This window comes from Talpa occidentalis, unplaced genomic scaffold, assembly GCF_014898055.3.
Source record: "Talpa occidentalis isolate TD23 unplaced genomic scaffold, MPIMG_talOcc4v2.1 talOcc4.17, whole genome shotgun sequence".
NCBI lineage: Eukaryota > Metazoa > Chordata > Mammalia > Eulipotyphla > Talpidae > Talpa > Talpa occidentalis.
This window is the reverse complement of record NW_023601754.1, coordinates 3,922,270-3,944,641: the sequence shown is the minus strand read 5'-3', so window position 1 is coordinate 3,944,641 and position 22,372 is coordinate 3,922,270. Positions and strand designations below refer to the sequence as shown.

Below are 22,372 nucleotides of genomic sequence, written 5' to 3'. Positions count from 1 at the left end.
ATGCTTAATTAATCATGCATAGTAAAATATTTGTTGTACTATTTTAAATCAGAGACACCAGTCCACAACAATTTTTTTTTTTTCAGAATTATATCAACTAAGGGAATTAAACAGTGTTTAGATGCTAATTCATTCAATATTACACTGAGACATTAAGCTTGTTTTACATATAAGAAGAAATTTTAAACCATTCTGCCTTGCCTACACCAAGTCCAATTCACATTCAGAAGTGCATATGAGCTATTATTGTTAGAAAATGTAGTTTACATGGTACCTGAGCAAAAATGTATATTCTTTCAGTTTTAACCCTAATATTAAAACTGATCTGTTTATTTCTATGTTTCATATAATCTTTCCAATTCTTCTTAAGTATATCAAAAAAGTACTATGTGACATTGTAACAGGGTGGTCCCCAGGAAAGGGGGAGGTTCCCTGCCCCGCCCAAGGGAGGGTGGAGCTGAGCAGGAAGAGGAGAAGCTGCAGAAGAGACTGAGGAAGGAAGCAGGATGGAGCCAGGAGACCTGGAGGAGGCGCGTGGAGCCTAGAGACACGTGAAGAAACTGCACTTGTCTTTTGGTCGTGGACTGGGTGACACAGATGTGGGTGAGACCCGTGGGGAGGTGACCATGGCAGCTTTTATCTTGATGTTGATTTTGCTCTTTTCCTTCCGGGCTGTCTGGTTGTTTCTGGCCCTTTTCTGTGGGTCCCACTGGAAGATGCTTTAGACTTGGGGCAGGCTTTGGGGCCTTGCTCTGGGCCAATCCCATTTAGATGGACTTTTACCCACGACGGGTAACTTTGGGTGCTTCATTTAGAAACTAGACTCTTTGCCTTACCTGTATTGTTTCCTAGTTTTATTAAAGTTCCTTCCCATTAAAGTCTCTATTTTGTGTTGATGCGGCGGATGGCAGAACCCATTTAGAATAGGCAGGTTTGCGGGCTTGGGCTACCCTCTTCCTGTCCTATAACAACATCACTGTTGCTAATGATGTCTTACATGACAAGTACAAGGTACATAGCTTCACTTCAGCCAAAAATTAAAATTCAAAAATGAGAAACTTTAGGAACTGCAGCTCTCATCTGCACTAGATAGATCTCCATTTCAACAATGATATTACTACGATAACTATCATAAAGTAAATAGGCTGAAAGTTAAGTGTTTGTCTTCTCTGAATTTCAGCAAGTCTAGATGGTGTCTCCCCACCGAAATACTATCATCTATATCGCTTAGTGCATCACTAAAACAAACTTCAAATATTTGTAATCTCTGGTTCTCCCATCTCTTCAAAAATAACAATATCTAAAAGAGACTCTTAGCAATTCATGTGTCTTCTCTAGTTATGCAAATGCCTTCAACCTACCCCAAAATTAACCAAGATTTTCCCTACAGGAAAAAGGAATTTTGAAAGAAATCATATTAAAACAAAGGCAAGGCACCTGATCTCAAGAATGGTAGAGAGGTACTCAGTGTGAGAGGTACTTAGTGTACAAGACAATTGCTTCTCAAAGATATTACCCTGACAATGAGAAAATGTACAAAAGTTTATGTATAATAGTAATTTTAAATAATAAAATAAAACTTCCTTCGAGGACTAAAAATAAAAACTCTTAAAGCAAGGAATCATCATTATTGAACAAAGTAATTTTACAATTTTACACAATTTCCAATTAATTTTCACATTTACTCATCAAAAATGTCAAAAATATATATCCATATACTTTAGGTGAGAGAGCTGCCCGAGAAGGCAACTTGACCAAGAGCACTATCGTAGCTGATTATAGAACCAGGATTAAAACCCAGTTTGACTCCAAATTCAGTGAATTCAGTGCTTTTCCCACTTTATCAAAGAAACTTACATGTGAAAATCCATCTCGAAAGAGCTGCTGCCCACACTGGAGCTGAGAAACAAATGACTAGTGCCAAGAAAAAAGATAAAAACTATTCAGCTCCTCTCCTTGACAAATAACTCATTTGTTTGATGACAAAAATTCATGAATTCAGCTTTCTAGTCATTACGGCTCAATTCAGTAAGTGATTCAACCACCTGATAAGCATTTACAAAGTGCTGAAAACACATGATGCAGAGGAATGGAGCCAACGATGGTATTTTTACAAAACAAAATACAGCACCACTTTGGAAATCTGGTTATCTGATAAAAAATGGTGCTATGGCACTATAATTCTAAGATGCCTGTGATTTAACTTGAAATTATACAGAATTATTTTGCAATACATATTATAAGTAATTGTCAAAATAAGTAAAAATACCAGAGTATGTATTTTAAAATAATGCCCTTGATCTTTTTCTTAATAGTGACTACTCAAATATGAAGAATACTGTCTTCAAATATTAGGTCTGTGACTTATAAGCTATGGTACCTTAAAAGTAGTTTCTTCATTTATAAAGTAAGGTTGCTGTGAGGATAAGATGGGATTTCATATGAAAAGTACCCAGCACAACCCTGGTATAGGACAGAGGCTTACTAAGTAATGTAGAATGAATGAAAATTTGGTCTTATTCAAAAATTGTTGAGCTTATTTCAATCACTTGAATATGCATTACTTAGAAATTAGAAACTGTTTCCAGGTGCTCAGCTTTAGATCACTGCACTTTAGACCACTAAGGAGATCTTAGCATGGGAAGCAGAAGAGAGACTAGTGGAGAGATAAGGAGGATAAGAAACTCCAACAGGCCTTTCAGGCCTTCCTTCCTGGTGGCACAAAGGGTTCGTCTCAGCACTAGGAAGCTATCGCAGCCTCTGCAGCAGGGAGTATCCAATCCCTGCCAGGGAGCTACCCACACAGCTCAGCAAACCTCTCTTGTCTCGGCCATTGCTCCCCTCAGCAGTGCATTTCAGTCAGTCTGCCTGTTCTGCTCCCCACTCTGTCTCTGTTGAATCCTCTCACCCCCACCCCCACATCTCTGGCCTGCACCAAGCTCTTGTATGCATACATAAATAAATCTTTAAAAAACAACAACAGGTCTTTCATAATGGGAGGGCCGTAAAGTAATAAAACAGGACCTTGTAAATGCATCTTTCAGTTAAAGGAATATCTCCTAACTGGTCTCATGACTTGTGGTAGGCAGAATAATGACCTCCAAAACATTCTAATTCCCAGACTTCAGTGCTGTTTAATTATGTGGAAAGGGAGAAATTTCAGATTGACAATGGAATTAAGATTGTTAATTATCTGGCCTACAGGGGGGTATTATCCTAAATTGCCTCTGTAGCCCAGGGTAATCATGAGGGTCCTGAGAAATGGAAGAGGCAGATAACAGAATGATGCAATGAAAGAGGCTCAGCAGCCACTGCTGCAGTTGAGGAGAGAGGGGACACAAGTCACAGAATGCAGGCAGCCTCCATAAACTGGAAGAAAAGGGATTCTTCCCTCGAGTTTCTAGAGATTTAGTACTGCCAATATCTTGATTTTAGTTCAGAGAAATGCACTTGGGACTTTTGATTTCCAGGAAGTAAGATAATACATTTGTGTTGAGGATATCAAATTTGTGATAATTTGCTACAATGCTATAAGAAACAGATACATGACAATAGCAACTGATACATGGCAATCGAAAATGAAAGCTTCCATATTCTATACTCTAAGGCAACAAGGGTAGTCAAGCACTGCTGTCTGTATCTCAACCTTGCTCTGCCATGCACCAGCTGTAGGGCCCTGAACAAGCTATTTGACCACCCTGTGCTTCAAGCTCTTATCTTTAAAAAGGGCAGATGATAAGATCTACCTCACAGAATTAAAAATATATACAAAGCCATGAACATGAGTATTAACAGATCACCATTTATTGGCTATTTGTATTTTTATTATTATTCATAACTGCACAAAAAAATGTACATTTTTTAAAAAGAGACTTTGCCTGTTTAAACATGTTTCTGTGAAAAGAAACTCCACCAGTGCAACAAGCACATAAAAGTATATTCAATATCACAAATCACTATGAAAATGCAAATTAAAATCAAAATAGATGTTTTCACTTTGGGGCATCAAGTGTTTTTGTTATTTGGGTCTTACCTCTCTCACCGCCCATGCACAGGAATGGCTAAAGTTAAAAAGACTGAACACACAAAGTGTTGACAGAGGGAGCAAGAAGAACCCAACACTGCTAGTGGAAATGTCAAGTGGTGCAACCACTTGGAAAATATTTTGTAGTTTCTTAAAAAAGTTAAATATCTACCTATCAAGTGACTCAGCCATTCCTACAGTCCTCACAAAGCCATACACAAATGTTCATAGCCTCTTCATTCACAATAACCCCACACTCAAGAAATTTTCCTTATAGAAAAATTTCAGTTACTAATTACAAAAGGAAAAGTGGTATTTAGTTTTTGTGATGAAAGTTGTATTTCTGCAGGACAGTCTACCTTTCTAAGGAGAGCAATGTGAAAATTTTTAAGGGTATCTGAAAAATAAAAAGCAGGTGCTCAATGATAGTTTGCTGTTTCTGCAGCAATGATTGTAAGGTACCAACCTGTGCAGTGAAAAACAAAGAATTTAGAGGCAAGTTTCTGCTAAATCATTTCTGCTAGCCATCTGTCTTGATGCCTCAAATACTTGACCTGTAAATTCTGAAAGTTAATACCAACTTGTATATACCCCAGGTTATTAAAAAAAAAAAAAGGCACAAGTAAGTAAACACACTTAAAAAAATGTAAATACTGTTACTGTTTCTGTTATAGAGCAACCCCGATATTAAACGGGTTCCTGGCTGTGGGTCCTCACCCAGGCGCTTTAAAGAGACTTATGAATACTCTACTGCAGACACATGCAAAAGGGTTAATAAAAGGTTTATTTACAAGAGAAAAGGAAATAAGGAAAATGTACAACTCAGGGAGAAAATAGGGAAATAAAGTCTTTAATGCGTCCTACCCGATCCAACGACCTGGAAACCCCAAAGTCACTCTCAGAGCTGACCGGACGCTGCTGCTGGCCAAGAGCCCAAAAATGGAGAGACCCCCAAAGCCCACGTGTCTGCCTTTTGTATCCACCTGGCTGCTTAACCCCACCCTCAGGTCCCAGCCACCTTCCCTTTGGTGGTGATGGGCTTTGGAGTTCCCAGTGTCTTTAGCTTTGACCTGGGGTGGGGGTGGAGTCCACAAAGCCTATATGGAATTTGCTTTGGGACATCCTTTTCCCCCTAACATTTCTATCTCTAATTACATTCTTAATGTTGATCATTTAAAAAATTACAAAGTCTCACTGTCACTTGAGGTATACAGAACATAAAACCTTGGAAATTGATCTAGCAATGTAATAAGTTAATATATCTCTCAGTAACTAGTTATTTTTTTTTTGACAAAAAAAATAATGCTCAAAGTTGAGTCGTACAACACAATTTTGTAAGAGTTTCACAACAGTTTGTAATAAATTCAAGTAGAGTAAGTTCAAAAGAGCCCCTGCTCCCTTGGTTGTCACTTAAAAAAAAAAAAAAAAACATGGGCCCTCAAACACGCTTGCAGTACATGAGCACGGAAGACACCACACTGGGCATATCATGTGAGGAATACAATTACTACAGCTTGCCAAAAGGTCATGAAACAAAGAACAGATCTAGAAACATATGAGAAATATATGAGGAGGGTGGATCAAAGAAATTACTATTTCTGTTTGTAAATCACTCAGTCCAAACCACTTAGCTGGAAGGCGCTATGAGAAAGGGCTAGAAATCACTGTTAATCTAAGAGTGAATCAGAAACAAAGAGAGCACCGTTCTGAAGTTATGCTACAGATCAATAGGAAGGTATAACTTATTTTCAATTTGAATTCTTCCAATGCAAAGGACCATAGCATCTTATTCATCTTTACAACTACAGCATCCAGCGTATTCTTTCACACATGGTAGGTATCTAGTCAATACGGAACAAATAAAAGTAGCAAGAACATAACATTTCCAAAACACAGATAAAAACAATTCACTCCCGGGCCTCCCCTGTGGCCCGCAGCCTCTGCAGCGCTGGTTCGATCCCCGGCTGCTCCCCGGCCACCAGAGGAGGGTCCCAGATGGCGTGCAGACCCCTCCTGCCGCCCGCTGCTCCCCTCAGCAGTGTACTCGGTCCTTCTGCCTGCTCTGCTCCCCGCTCTGGCTCTGGTGAATCCTCTCACCCTCCCGCGCTTCTGACTGTACCCAGTGCTTGTATAAATAAATAAAAATAAATAAGTAAATAAAAACAAAACAAACAACAAAAACAAAAAACAATTCACTCCCATATATACAATTTACACCTACACTTGATAAGATACAATAAGGGTCTATTTTTAAACACGAAAGCAAGTTTAAAACTTAAGATTAAAAGCTACACACACAGGCACATACACACGCACACACATAAACTTAAAAAGAAATTCTCAATTTGGAGACAACCAGTTATAAATGTATTTTACAACACTGCATATTAAATGTAAGTGTCCAACAACATTTGGTATCCACAGTCATTTCTGATTACCCTTAAACCTACAGTTTAACCTACAAAGGAATCTGTTAACTAGTTACATGACAGCATGCAAGACCTGAACTCTAGTACTGTTTTTCTTTTGTATCTGAGGATTGCATAAATGCCTGTCCAGCTCTAAAATTCTAATATCCCATGAAATGATTGGTGTAAACCTGTACTGTTCATTATTTATAAGGCATTACTTGTATAGTAAATGTGGAGGTATTATTTTCATGGTTGACCATAACATAGTATCAGAATTTACTTTTGAAAACTAGTCTGCGCTTCCTACGTGTTTGCTATCTCTTCCCATCCATTACCACAACATACTGTGTAAAAATATTTCCTTAATTTAAAATTATTTAAGTGTAGTTACCCAAATAAAGAAACCTTACTGTGCATAATTAAGCATTCCAAAACAACTCGGTATTCTTGCTGTCTTGACAGGAAGAGTTTGATGGCTCGTCTTTCTAATACATTATTTTCAACTTCAGACTGTAATATCGATAAGTAAATGACTGTGTGCTCTAAGGTATTTGGAAATCACTTCATCAATACAAGTAGATATCACAAAATTTTGTTAGACCTACTTTGAAGTTTGGCTTCAATCTCATGCTCTTCATGCACTGCACTAATCCACAAATTTCTCACCAACTGCTGCCTCTTCTCCACCCCTGGAATTCACTTCCTGTTCCCCTCACCCTTAAGTATGCATGCAAGAGGTCAATAGCCTTAAAGCTACTGTTAATTGGAGTTTCTGTTATTCTAATCCTGGCAGACAGTGCAAAGCTCAACTCCTCTAAAGCAATAGTATGCAGTTGAATAACAAGATCGTATTTCAGAACTGGCTAAAATTCCATAAATTTCCCCATTTCACACTGGAGTTGCCCTGTAACATAGGCGTGTAAAAACACATATATGGGGTCTAATTTGTTTTTAATGCAACCTGGCCACTGGCTATCTCCATATTGAATGTGTAATCTGGGGTGTATTACCTTAGTTTCCTCCCAAGGAAGCTGAAGGAAATAACCATATCAAATAAAAGATTGTTGTGAGGGATCAGTATATTAATACATGTTAAATATTCAGCACAGTGCTTTGTAGAAAGCAGTTCTTAAAAACGCAAAAATACAAAGGTGAAGGGCCAGGGAGAGAGTGGATTGCACTGTAAAATTAAAAAACAAGTCAACAGTGGTATCTTTTGATAGTGATATTACAAGTAACTTATTTTTCATCAGTTTGTTTTAATTTGGTCCAGTTTTTAATAATAATGATGTATCACATTTTTAATCAGAAAAATATTCAATATTTTAAAATGCACCTTACATCAACTGTTGAAACCTGTAGTTTTCTCTTTAAAAACAGTTAATAAGTAATATTTTCCCTAACTTCAGGAAAAAGAGTGAAAAAAAAGTTAAATAGTAAATAAAATAATAAATTTATCAGACCAGGACCTCTCTGGTGGCACAAGAGGTTAAGTCTCAGCACTATGAATCTACCAGCAGCCACTGCAGCATAAGTTCGATCCCTAGCCAGGGAGCTGACCCACATAGCGCAGGAGACCTCTCCTGACTCAACCCCTGCTCCCCTCAGCAGTGTGTTTCAGTCAGTCTGCCTGTTCTGCTCCCAGCTCTGTCTCTGGTGAGTCCTCTCACTCCCTGCATCTCTGGCCTGTCCCCCATCTCTTCTGTGCATAAATAAATAAAAATTGAAAGGTCCATTCAGGGGGCCGGAATGCAGGAGCCAACCAGGAAGCCCACCTGGGGGGCAGGAATGCAGATACCTGCCTGGAGGACAATGAGCCTCCTCCCTCCCCCTATGAGTCTCTTCTCAGACAAAAATCCTCTACCTGCCCTACAAACTTTTCCCGCCATAGAAGCCCAACTACCCACCTGACCTCTCCTCGCCCTATAAAACCTTGCTTCCCCCTAACAACGTGCGAGACTCCACTGACCCCCGCCTTGGGTCTGTGAGGTCCGCCCTGGGCGCAATAAACTTTCCCTCCCTTTGAGAAATGTAGCCTGGCTCTCCTTTTCTTTACCGCGCTGAACCTTTCAAAAATAAATCTTTAAAAAAATTTAATGATGATAAGATCTTAGAAAAAGCAAAATTAGTAGATGTCAAGTTTCATAACTTTAATCATATGCAGATCAAACTAGTCAGAAATCTACATACATAGTGGATAAAGAACCCTGTGTTCATCAGTGCAGGTTTTTCCCAGCAGGTCTTTCCCAGGGTCCGCCTTGACCCTCTTCCAGTAGAGGGAGCAAAATCATAATATTCCACTCAAGACACAAAAGGAAGGGGAGGGGCAGAATGTACAAGAACCTTTTAAGTCTCTTAAAATCTATCTAGACAATCCCAAAATATGTACTGGAAAAACCGCTTGAAATAGAACGAAAGTTAACCTAATAGAAAAGATAATGATTTTACCTTTTCGAAATAGTTCAAGGCCTTGAGATGAAAAAAGCAAAACAAAACAAAACAAAACAACAGCCCCTAAACTGATAAAACTTAACTAAAACAAACCCCAGAAGTATGACCACAGAACTGAGGCCATGAGAGGTGTAGGAGGAAGGAAGGGGGGTGGCCCGATGGCCGAGGAGAAAGGACTGTGTGAACTCTGGTGGTAGGCGTGGGGTGGCGACATACATCTGAGGAGGTGTGAACCTTCCTCTGAGTCATACCGTGTCCTGAACCAATGTCATCTCAATGAAAAAAATTTGAAAAAAAAGGTCCCTAAATACTTAAAGAACTGTGGGATTCTTCACTGGCCACTGAATCTCAACGGTAACCAAGGTATTAAAGCATTTTATGAATCCTTAATTTAACAATATTTCAAGAAAAATAACACAATATATAGTAAATCTTATAAAAGTACTGTTTTCATGATAAAAACTATAAAAAGTAAAGTAACTGCACTATCCTACAACAATCTATATTCCTCCAGTAATTTTTCATAAACAAACTATCATACTATGAAAAAAGTACAATTATAAAAGCATTTATTGAGTGCTTACTATATGCCAGACACAGTTCTAAGCACTTTTACATGTAGTAACTCTTAATTCTTACCAAAACCCTATTAGGTAGATCCTATTATTATTCCACATTTTAAAGATGAAGCAAATGAGACACGCAGAAACGATTTAACTTGCTAGAACTCCCACAGATAATAAGTAACAGGAGCCAAGATTCTAACCCAGGTGGTCTGGTACTAGAGTCTACACTCTTAACCACTTTACTGTAGCCATAATTTCTTTTTTAATTCAAAAGGACAGACTTATTATAAAAAGGGAAGGGAAGTCAAGGATGCTTGCACAGACACAAGCAGGCAGGAGTCTTGGAGGAGGGCTGCCGCTGCAGTTCTGCAAAGGCAGAAGGTTGGTTCAGCACCAGCAAGGCCGAGGTGGGCAGGAGGGTGGCCGCCTAGAACCATAACTTTGAATTATGATTTTTCTCCATCATTAACGGATTCTCAATGCAAGTGTTTTAAAAGCACGAAGTAGTCCATCTACGATAGCTATGATGATAATTTATTCTATTCTAGTCTTCCATCATAGATATAAGTAACAAATATTTTTGGGTAGAGTACTTTTGCTAATCTGGGCTATTGTTGGATTATTATAGTAAAATAGTTTTACACGCACATGTAACACCAAATTGCTATCCAAAATATGTGTGTCAATTAACAAGGCCATATTAGCTCCAACTGCACTGTAAATTTGTCAGCATCAAGTATTATCATTAAAAGTTTCTTAACAAGTAAAACTGAAACACTCAAAACTGAATTTTGTTTCCCATTTTATTGTAGTTATTAAGTTTTTTTATCTTTGATAATATCTTTCTGTTCAAGGCAATCTCAACAGAAAGTCACAAGGTGTCTTAAAACCGTACCATTTTCTAAACAAAGAAGTTAAAGTCTAATGCTTTCAGCAATCAATGAACCACATTCAAAAGCATTATGAAAGCAACATAAATTCATATCAGCATCTTTATATTCATTAACAGAATTAATGAGTTTGAGAAATTTTAAATATGTCTTATAAAAGAACCTCAATCTCAATGAGTAAAAACTCTCCACCGCAAATCACCAAAATAACAGAACCACATACCTGTCGCTGTAAACACAGGCGATTTCTGTCATGTAGGTGCTGATGATTGGAAAGGGAGGTGTGCCAGCTCCGAGCCTGACTATGCAACTGAGTTTGAGCCACGTCGGAAGGCCGGGTTACAAGGTGTGACGCAAACTGCCGATCGAGGTCGTGATCTAAAACATGACTTGAATTATCTTGCCCAAACGCTGACTCATCAAACTGGGGAAGGAGACCCTCATGAAGGAGGTCGTCGGGGTCTAGTCCTGTGAACGGCTCAGCTTGTGACTCCACTTGATGAAGTAAATTCTCGTCTAAAGATGAAAACCCATTTGTTTCTACGTGATCATTGAAATGGCCCATTTGAGTTCCTGAGTCAACAGGATCTGGGAAGTTCATGTGCACAGGAGATAATTTTGAATTGCTGTAATTACCCTGAGGATGTGATGAATGCAACATTTGGAAATTATTTGAATTCAACGACGTATTCGGATTTAGCATATGCTGAGAGGATTCTTGCTTGAGTCCCCTATGAGGTGAAAAGGAATTACTTCCAGTAAAATCAGATAGAGTCTGATTTGCATGATTCGGTGCAAGAACCGCAGAGGCCTGAAGAAGACTGCTTGGGGACACATGATTACTGGAAAAGGAATAATGGGAAGAAAACTGCTGGGAGTTACTGACGGAACAAGGAGTCATATTTGGAGAATGTCCATTAAAATTTCCTTCTTGATGGTTACTACACTTGAGAAAGTGCACTGAAGGATTGGACGTTTGAGAAAACTGTGGCATTGAAAGTGACTGTTGTGAAGTCGATGCGTTGGTAATTTGTGGTGGGTGGTTAACACTGACTCTGTGGGGACCAGAAACATTAACATCCATAAAACTTTTTGACTGGCTAAGAGAATTTTGCCCTGGGTTAAGATTATTTCTGTTTTGTTGCGAGCGTAGTGAAGTGCACTGTGTTTGTGGTTCATTGGCCTGAAATAAGGCAAAGTCAGGGTGGGATACAAAGCTTTTACTTTGATGCATAGAGTGAGAATGTCCTTGTTGGTGAAAAGGAGACCCATTTTGACTTGAAATGCTAGTAGCTGTCTGATGGCCCCACATTGGGCTGCCATCTGCTACATCTGGAAACAAACCATTGGGTTGGTTTTGGGGGTGAATTGGAGAACAGTTAAACTGGGAGTGTGGCGATAACACATGTTCAGCTGGGCTACCAAAAGATTGATTAACTTGATGAAATTTCATTGACTCATACTGATTTAACTGTTCATAATCAGTCATCTTCTGATGTGTTGGAGTACCTTGAACATGGTTCAGTGAATCTATGTGCAAAGGTTCAAATTCTGCACCCAAGTTCAATTCGTCAACTAGCGAAACAGGTCCTGGTTGTACAAATGCATCATCTGATAAACCTTCCAAGGTCTCACTAAAAAGATTGGCATCGTCAAAAAAGTCCATCATTGGATCTGTCATCTTGAAAACTTCAGGAACAATATGGGCTGCTCACTCCAAATGGAGTGTATTCAGCCTCTCTGGAGGTGCTATTATTCGATCATTTCTGAAGGTCATCAGCTAATCCGAAACAGGTCAATGTCCATTATTGCTCTAGATAATGACATGTCATGAAGTGTCAGAATCCTAGGAAAACAAGAACAAAAGCAATTAAAGTTTAATAATGAGTATTCACGACAGTTCTAAAAACAAAATTTAGATATGAGGGCATTCCTGGTGGCACAAGGGGTTAAGACTCAAGCTATGAAGCTATCCGCAGCCACTGCAGCACAAGTTCGATCTCTGGCCAGCCAGGGAGCAACCCACATGGTGCAGCAGACCTCTCCTGACTCACCCACTGCTCCCCTCAGCAGTGTACTTCAGTCATTCTGCCTGTTATGTTCCCCACTCTGTCTCTGGTGAATCCTCTCACCCACCCCATACCACCGGCCTGTACCCCAGTTCTTATATGTATGCATAAATAAATTTTAAAAAGAATTTAAAAAATTTAGATATGATTTAAAAACATAAAATCTCAGTGCTTATTTGTACAATTCACTGCAAATAACTCATTAATATTCCCAACAAGGAAAAGAAGCTTCCTGCTGGGAGTATGACTGTATGCATTTACAAGTAAAAATGCATATTATGTTCATATATTATAACAACACAATATAAACTTGAGAATAGTATGTCTGTCTCCCTCATACCATGAAATGGCAATCATTCCCCAGCAGCTCAAGCAGGTATAAAATAGGTATGTTACACTTCCCAAGCAGCCTGTCATCAATACATCTCAAATCAGTGTGCCATGATCTTTTGCACATGCATCTATTATTTCATAGCTATATGTGGAAATACATCAAGAAGAGTAATTTCATGAGGTCATGATAAGCTGTCAAAAATGTCAGGCCCTTGGTCACCCAACACACACAGACATGGGATACCCTGGGAATGTTCCCACACAGCGATGCCACCACCTTCTTGCTCATCTTCACTCTGCATTGTTGAGTGCAAACTGATGGAGATACCCACAAAGCAAAAGCAAGCGACCTTCCCAGTAACAGTTAAGCTCATCACTTTCCCTAAGTCCCCCACTTAAATCATTTGAAGTACACATTTATTACATTCACTAGCCTATCTGAATAAATGTATACTGATAATCAAGTTGAGACAAAAACAATAGCTTGAGCTAAGTAATATATGTCTTACAGTAGCGAGAGGGAAAATGACCACATACAGGCAGTTTTGTATGGAAAGGATCGAAGGTTACATGGAGTGACTAGTTAATTTTGTTCCAGTTTTATCATTCCATTTTTAACAAAGGTAATTTATGGTTCTGTCCTCACTATCTTGCACAGAGAACTACAAATGGAGGGTTTTGCTCAACATATTAGTTTATTACAAAAGTAGCAAATGAGGCTTATCTAAAATATGGGAAGCAGTGGAAATTTTTATTAAGAAAGCAATTTTACTATTTATTCATGCAATAGACATTTATTGATAGACAAATCCAGTCACAGGGATAATGAGTAACTGATCTCTGAAGCAGACAGATGAGTAAACAGACTATTATCAATACATATTATTTGTGCTTTGATAAAAGTACAAAGGAGAGACATCTAATGATAAAGAAAATGAACACAGACACCAATACAATACCAAGAGATACACACGTGTGACATTATAGAATTCAACATTAGTTATAAAATAGGACTAAAGATGAACTATGAAAAATACCCATAAAACCTAATAAGGCTGTGTTTTCTGATTTGGACAGCTTAACTACAATTGACACAGTGCTCACATTTAAGGTCCTCTTTAATTTTAACTTACTTTTTAATTAAGTGACTATCTACAGACCATCTATTCTACCCTAAAGAACTCTGTAGAAGCTGCCAAAGTTCCTGCTTCTCGGGAAGTTCAGCATCTAAATGGGAGGTGAATGGCGTAATGGCCAAAAAATAGCACATCATATATTGAACAAAATACAAAACCATGGCCTAAGAGAGGCAAAAGTTCATCTGTATGGTGATATATAAAGAGAAAAGAGCCATTAGTATATACCCATAAAGGTACTGGAAGGAAAGCCCAGGCAGAGGATTCAGGAACAAAGAAATAGCAACAAGAAAGTAAGTGTATGTTTAAGGAACAACATAACGATTACAGAGGGGAAATAAGGGAGAAAAGTGAAAAATAATGACAGAAATGTAAGTTGGAGTACTGATAAAGAGTATCTTATCAATTAAGTACATTAATATTTGGAGAAAAAAATTCTTCTAGGGTTGAGACAAATATTTAGAATCAAGATCAAAGTACTTGTGCCTCCCTGGTGGCACAAGGGATTAAACACCGGACTATGAAGCTGTCTGCAGCCTCTGCAGCACGAGTTCAATCCCTGGCCGGCCAGGGAGAACCCACATGGCGAGGCAGACCTCTCCTGTCTCGCCCGCTGCTCCCCTCAGCAGTGTATTTCAGTCTGTCTGCCTATTCTGCCACCTGCTCTGTTTCTGGTGAATCCTCTCATCCCCCGCAGCTCTGGCCTGTACCCCAGCTCTTGTGTGCATAAATAAATCAATCTTTTAAAAAAAAAAAAATCAAAGTACTTATTGAACTTCATTTTTACATTTGATGCAATGACATGATCATACAAATGGATTCAAATATCAATGGAACAGAATCTTGCTTTCAAAAATTAATAATCTAGAGGGGAAGAAAACACATAAACAAATAGTAAGATGCATGTCTTGGTAGAGAGGTAGCACAGGTGAGACAGCAATAACATGTGGATGCCTCCCTGGTGGCCTAAGGGTTAAGTCTCAGCACTATTGTAAAGGCCCAACTCCAGGGCCTGAGTTCAATCACCAGCCAGGGAGCTACCCACATGCGCAGCAGACCTCTCCTGTCTCCCCACTGTTCCCCTCAGCAGTGTATTTCAGTGGATCCGCCTGTTCTGCTCCCCACTCTGTTTCTGGTGAATCCTCTCATGCCCCAGACCTCAGGCCTGCACCCCAGTTCTATGCAAAAATAAAATCTTAAAAAAAAAAATACAATAAAAACATGTGGAAAAGGTCAGAAAAGGTATAGAGAAGAGGTAACATCTGAACTGGGCCTTAAGAGTAAAAATAAGATCACCCAATATGTTCTCTCGCTATAGCATTTTATTTTTTTTTAAAGATTTATTTATTTATGCATACAAGAACTGGGGTACAGGCCAGGGGTGTGGGGGTTGTGGTGAAAGGATTCACCAGAGACAGAGCGGGGAACAGAACAAGCAGATCTACTGAAATCCACTGCTGAAGGGAGCAGCGGGGAGACAGGAGAGGTCTGCTGCGCCATGTGGGTAGCTCCCTGGCTGGGGATCGAACTTATGCTGCAGTGGCTGCAGACAGCTTCAGAGATTGTGTCTTAACCCCTTGTGCCACCAGGGAGGCCCCTATAGCACTTTAGAGATAAACTGAGTTTCCTCAGTGTTGTTTTTTCCCTTATTCTCCAAATAGGCCCCTCAATATTTGTCTAAGTAAATCAGTCTTCCCAGTAAGCTCTACACATGACTAGTTTCATCCTACTTAATATAATTATTGATCCACATCAAATTATTCAGTGAATAATTGAATTGGTGAATCTCTTCAACAATTCCATGCAGCATTACGTTTGTGCTACATTAATTTTATTTTGTTTGAGTTACTGATAGCTATTTCAAATTTATACTTTGGAGAAAATTCAGCTTTGGATTCACCTACTATGGCCAACCTCACCCAACTCAGCTCTAAGAACCTGTGCTGACCACAAACCTGACACTGCCTTGTGATAACATCAACCTTTTTTATCCACGAGAATGCCCTCTCTTGGAAAAAAGGAACACCTTTATCATCGCTGTATCCTTACTATGTGGCCTCACCTACTAGGCAAGCAGTAAATTTTACTCAATGAAGGACTGCATGGAAATTAGCAAGAACATGATGCTTGAATTAAAAACAAAACACCACAAAAAAATAACTTTGACCACAGTCCTGGTTCTACCCTCTTGGAGCTATATGTATATGACCTTGAGATCACATACTTTCTTGTTTACATCTGTAAAAAGTCCAAAACCAAAAATAACAAATACAACCTATTAACTGCAGGGCTGTCTGCCGTAAGGATGAACTATAAAGTGCTTTAAAAAAAAACAAAAGGTAAAATACCGTCTCGACAGGTAAGCAGCAACTCCTAGGAGGGCAGTAAACGAGTCTTTTATAATCCCTTCACTCTACGGGATTGTACCTAAAACCTGCAGGAGCACAGAGGAAACCCTAAAGGAGTGCCCAGAGGGAGGGCAGGCAGGGCATTTCAGTAATGGCTCTGAGTGTGGTGCAGCCAGAACACAGAGCAGCCAAACACAGATGTTGAGAGGCAACCACAGGGCAGGTGTGTAGGGCTTTTATTTTCCATGTGAAGAAATCTGGACTTTATCTTAGAGGCAACAGGGAGCTACTTCACAGGTTAAAACGTGTTCTCTGCATGAACATGGCCTAACACATTTTTACTATGGTGAAATTGTTATCACTGGAGGCTGAAGTTGTTTTTAGATAACAAATAGGAACTCTTTCGATGACCACTGGGTATACTTAAGTTGTATCCAGAAACATTTTTGAAAATAAAATAATGGTAGGGATATTATTTTAAAGAATATTCTTACTTGGCAAAATAAAAAGTTGGCAAGTTTGAGTTCATTTATTTTTTTTTTTTTTAATTGATCTGTGGACTTCTAAAATCCACTGTTAAGGCTGCTACACTGTACTTAAATGCCTGGTAGAAAGTTCTTTACATCAAGTCAGTTTGCCTCCAGCCTTCCTAGGCATCCTTATTGAGACTATTTAAAATAAACCTAATTATGACTAACCTCCAAATTCTTCAAGACATATGTCTCCTCCAAAGCTTCTCTTCTCAAAGTTATAGCAAAATATTCCCAGTTTATAGAAAAGTGAAAAACTCTGCCCAAAATGACTAAAATAAAAGGCTTAGTATTTAAAGAGATGAAACTTCAACTCTCCGTCCCAAGTTACTAATTTCCTTATGGTTCTATATACACGCTGGTGGACAGTAAAGAACTTGTGGTTTCCTTACTAGCTTTGTGTTAGTAAAGTTATGTGACAAAATGCTAGTAACTAGCTGAATAACCACACTCAAATAGTAGTAATTAATTTTCCAGTAATATACTGCAGAATTTCTATTCTCAAACTATCTGGTTCAATATTTATTATTAACGTAAGTGACAATATAGAAAATCTGGTTAACAAGGTGATGTTTTAATTGGAAGGCAGAATTAATTAACAAAACCAAGATACAAAAGAATCTCAAAAGAATGGAGCCATGGTCAAACTTAGTATTTTCTAAGTACAGGGCCTTGCTTTCAGTGCAGACAACCAACCCCACTAATGTACTTGGGATGTAGATTCTACAGAAGCCAGAAGGTGACATAATGAATGAAGCTGATGAGGAGAGAACTAAGGCAACCTAAAACTTTCAGTCAGTTTCAGTTAATTGTTGCTTCTAATTTTTAAAAAAAATTTTAAAGATTAATTTATTTATGCACACAAGAACTAGGGTACAGGCCAGAGGTGGGGTGGTGGTGAGAGGATTCACCAGAGACAGAGCGGGGAACAGAACAGGCAGACTGACTGAAATCCACTGCTGAGGGGAGCAGCAGGCAAGACAGGAGAGGTCTGCTGCGCCCTGTGGGGAGCTTCCTGGCCAGGGATCGAACTCATGCTGCAGTGGCTGCAGATAGCTTCATAGTGCTGCGTCTTAACCCCTTGAGCCACCAGGGAGGCCCTGTTGCTTCTAATTTTTAAAGAGGAGTTGGAAATTCTTCTCTGCCTTTGGATCACTTCTTTATTGTTAAATGCTGACAGTCAATTCAAATATTTTTATAGCATGTTCTTGGATAAAAATCTCAATATTATAAACATATGTACTCTCTGTATAACAATTTCTGAAATTAAGATAGTTTCAATAAAAATTCCAAGTTTTTTTTCCCCCCCTAAGGTAGACAAGGTGTTTCTAAAGTTAACACAGAAAAACAAACTAAAACACAGCTAAGAAAGAGAAGAGGGATGAGTCAGAAGAAACCCTATCAGACATTAAAGCATTATAAAATCTCATTTGTCAAAACACCATGTATTGGCGCACGAGAAGACAGATATATTGGAAAATAGTATATATTGGAAAATAGTATCTCAAAGGGGGATGGGGTGGTGAATGAACTATAAAATAACAAGACAATTGGGTGACCATCTGACAAAAGCAAAGTTAGACCTGTGGCTTATTCTCAAAATAAGATAAATTATAAATGGATCAAAGATATAAATGACAGAAATGAAAAGCCTTGAAAGTACTTGGGAAAAAGAAAAACAGACAGGGGCACCTTGGCTGCTATTCATGGAACAAAATTCAGATCTCATTAAAGATTCATTAATCAGATTATATAAATTAAATAACCATGGATTCATAAATTAGATTATAAAAGAAAAATAGCAAACAGAAAAATAACATCTACAACTCACTGAAGTACTCATTTTTCTTTTCTTTTTTTTTTTAAAGATTTATTTATTTATTTATACAAGCATTGGGTACAGTCAGACGCGCGGGAGGGTGAGAGAATTCACCAGAGCCAGAGGGGAGAGCAGAGCAGGCAGACTGATGAAGTACACTGCTGAGGGGAGCAGCGGGCGGCAGGAGAGGTCTGCGCACCACGTGGGACCCTCCTCCGGTGGCCGGGGATCAAACCGGCGCTGCAGAGGCTGCGGGCAGCCCCGCAACCCAGCGCTCAACTGCTGCGCCACCAGGGGAGGCCCGAAGTACTCATTTCTTGCATCAAAATTTCCCATAAATAGTAAGAAAGTACCAATAGCTAATAGAAACATTGGCAAAGTTCATATACTCATTCAAAATGAGAGAATGCAAATTAGAACCACATTGAATACCCTTTTTTTCACCTATCAGCTGATAGAGACCCCAAAGTTTGATAATATACAGTGGTGAAACTGGAAAAACACTCTCATATCCTCCTGGCAGGACAGTCTACAATGGTAAACGTTAAGGAGAGAAACTTGCTAACATTCATAAATATCTCAGATGTACATATTCTTTGAGCAAATTCCCTTCTAGCAATTTAGTTTACAAATAAGTTGACGTACAAGTGAAATGACAGATTCAAGGGTATTTATTGAAACATTACTTGCTCCAGCAAAAGGTTGAATATAGCCTATATGTCCAGCAACAGGAAACTGGTTAAACAAAATGTCCTGCTTACTTATGCTGGTCACACCAAATCTGGTAAATGTAGTCATCCCTGAGAATTTTTTAAAACCACAATGTAGACAAAAGGGACATATTTACAGGATAGTCACCAAATTGGTGAAGTTACATGAAACCATGCTTCTCCAAGTTTCTCGCTCCTCAGCCCTCTTCTCTTCTTACTATAGCCACCATCCTCCTTGGGTAAGCTTATCCACAAACATCTACACACTGACAACATTTAAATCCTCGTGTCCAGTACCACTTTTCCAGTTGGATTTCTCCACAGCTATAAAACTCAATAGCTCCAAAGTCAAACAAATTATTTTGCTTCCAGAATCCTTCCCCTACATGTTTATTTGGTTAGTATCTTTCTAACTGGCCTTTCTGCTTAAAGTATTTCCCCATTTTAATCTATTGAGCACACTGTGACCAGATGATCATGTCACTTGCCAATGGAAACCCTTTTGATAGTTCCCTAATGTTGACCACATAAAAATGTAACTTTGAATACGGGCCCTTCAAACTTTGTCTTGGCTCTTGTTACCAGCCCATAATCTCTCCACATCCACTGTAATTCACTCACGCAATCTAGTTATTGTCTTTCTAACATGGTCTATTGTTCATTTTCCATACCATTATTCATGTGACTTACAGGACCCCAAGTGACAGATCTAGAATGACAGGGCCCAGAAAACAGTAAGGAAAATTACTTTGGCTCAATATAAAAAAGAAATTTGAAATACAGCTGTCCAAAGACAAAGACAAGTTTCATATTACTAGAGTTACATGTTCAAATTTAAAACAGGCTAACCAAGATCTCAATAGAGATATTATAAAAAGAAGCCCACTAGTCAGTCTGGCTGAATAATCCTAAAATCCCTTCTGATCTTGAAATTTGATGAATCCTGACAATAGAGAATATTTGGCTTTAATAAAGTACCCAAAAGTTGGTAGGTTTAAGCAAGGTTTACAGCGTACACATCGATCAACACTCTATCTTAATTGAGCTAAGAATTTCAAAGTGTTTCTCAAGCCTTAAGATATTAAATGTGAATTGTTCATTTCAGTTCAATCCAATTAACATTTTCTGAATATGTGTAATGTTTATAATATTTCTTATATGCCCAACACCTTATTAATCCAAGGTTAATTCTATACTTTACCTTCAATGTAGTCCTTGCTTTTGCTTGGGAATGTTTAAACTCATTTCCTCTGCTTCTAGGTTAGCTTTTTGCAGTTATTTTGTTTTCTCTCCTCAAGCCTTCACTTTAACTCTGCCATTCTCACTCAGGACAACTTAGTCTTCTGAGGTTCTCCAGTGGAAATTCACCAGCTGTCTTTTCAGAAGCACATACCTTTCCCTGCATCTATTCCTCTTTTTTTTTTTTTTTTTTTTTTTTTACTAATAGAAGACAAAACATGACTTCTGCAAAGAAAACTAGCCTTTCAAAGGAACCTACACTCACCTTCCATCTCTCTGGACATCTCTAACCATCCCCCTTGCAATGGGCTATTTCCCCCTTCTATGTTAAGGCATCAGGACCCTATTTGAACAACAAGAACAACTAGTGCACAAACAAAATCATCCTATTTCTAGCCTTCTATTCAGTGACAAATATTGAAAGTAAGTGATCCACTGCCTCCATTTCCAAATAAATATCCATTTGCTGGTTAATCTTATACATGTTCGTTTCTGCCCCCATAAAATCACTGCAACTATACTTTCAAAGGTGACCAGGAATTTTTTAGCCAAATCCAAACATTTCCTCAAAGGCAGTCTTTGAACATTGCCATCACTAACCCAAGTGACAACAGAAGCTAGCCTCAAATTTCATCTTCTCTCTGAGGTTTCCAATCATCTATGCATCCCATCCACCACTTTTATTCAGCTCTGAGTGTTTTTAAAAAGACTTAATTATCTAAGCAGCCACCACCCTGCCTAGACCACAACAAAAACCTTTAACTTGTTTTCTAAACTCAACTCAATTAACCTCTCTGCTTTCTGGAAATTCTTAGCTTCTAAGATACTACGCTATCTTGGATTTTCCTTTTTATGGCTTTCCTTGCTTTTCTGGCTGATTTAAAGTAGTCTAACTGGGCCTCACTGCTGTGGCCAGAGTTCGATCCCTGGCCAGGGAGCTAACCTACACAGGGAACAGCAGACCTCTCCTGTCTCGCCCAAGCAGCGCACTTCAGTAGATCCACCTGTTCAGCTCCCCACTCTGTTTCTGGCGAATCCTCTTACCCTTACGCCTCTGGCAAACACCCCAGTTCTTCTATGTACAAATCATCTTACAAAAATAAAGTAGTTTAATAGACAAAAGCTTCTATAAAGTAATTTCATTTCTATCAAATCCACTTACTTAGCATTTCAAATTCAGTCAAATGTTGACACATCTTCCTCAAAACATCCGCTAAAATGTAACTTTGCATCGAAATCCTTAAATCTGTTTCCAAATGGAAACTCAATTCCATTTTTCTTGGAATAATTTTCTTTAAATTAGTTCTTTAAAATGCTTTTCTTACTGCTAGTATAAAGATTTAAAACCCAATTTCCCAGTACTTTGATGAAACCATGTAACATCTCAGGGCCCTCCTTGAAATCTCTGACCAAAAGGATACTAAAAATGCAACAGTTGCGTCCCTGAGTATGCAGTGAGAGGCACCCCTCTCTCAGGAGCCAGGGGAACTTTGGCCATTTCTGAACCATTCCTATAGTCTCAGGAATAAGAAGACATTTCTCTGATGCCACTGCCTTCCTCCCTAGGGCCTTACTTCAAAGTGTCACGCACATTTCATCTAATAGCTATCAAATTCATTTAGACTAACATTTTCTTCCTGTAGCTCTTTCAATATTTAAGTTATACATATCTATTTTTTCATTCTTCCCAAGTCATATCTCCTAAAATGGTGTACTACTCACTCTTTTAAAATAAAAACATACATTCTGAAGAATTTAGTAAAGAAAGTATCTTTTACTTCACTATAGCCTCAACACAAAATTTTATCTTGTTCAAATCTGCTGTAATCCAACAGGCACAACATGG

The 22,372-nt window shown here is 38.7% G+C and overlaps 1 protein-coding gene across 7 annotated transcripts in view; it reads right to left on the bottom strand.

The window, feature by feature from the left end:
* The window catches only part of CHD9 (chromodomain helicase DNA binding protein 9), a 184,272-nt gene that overhangs the window by 108,566 nt on the left and 53,334 nt on the right, over nucleotides 1-22,372 (bottom strand). For all 7 annotated transcript variants that reach the window (XM_054696865.1, XM_054696866.1, XM_054696863.1 and 4 more), the window contains exon 2: nucleotides 10,566-12,188. In XM_054696865.1, coding sequence (XP_054552840.1) covers nucleotides 10,566-12,023 — 1,458 coding nt within the window. In that variant the 5' untranslated portion in view covers nucleotides 12,024-12,188. The remainder of the gene's footprint in view (nucleotides 1-10,565; nucleotides 12,189-22,372) is intronic.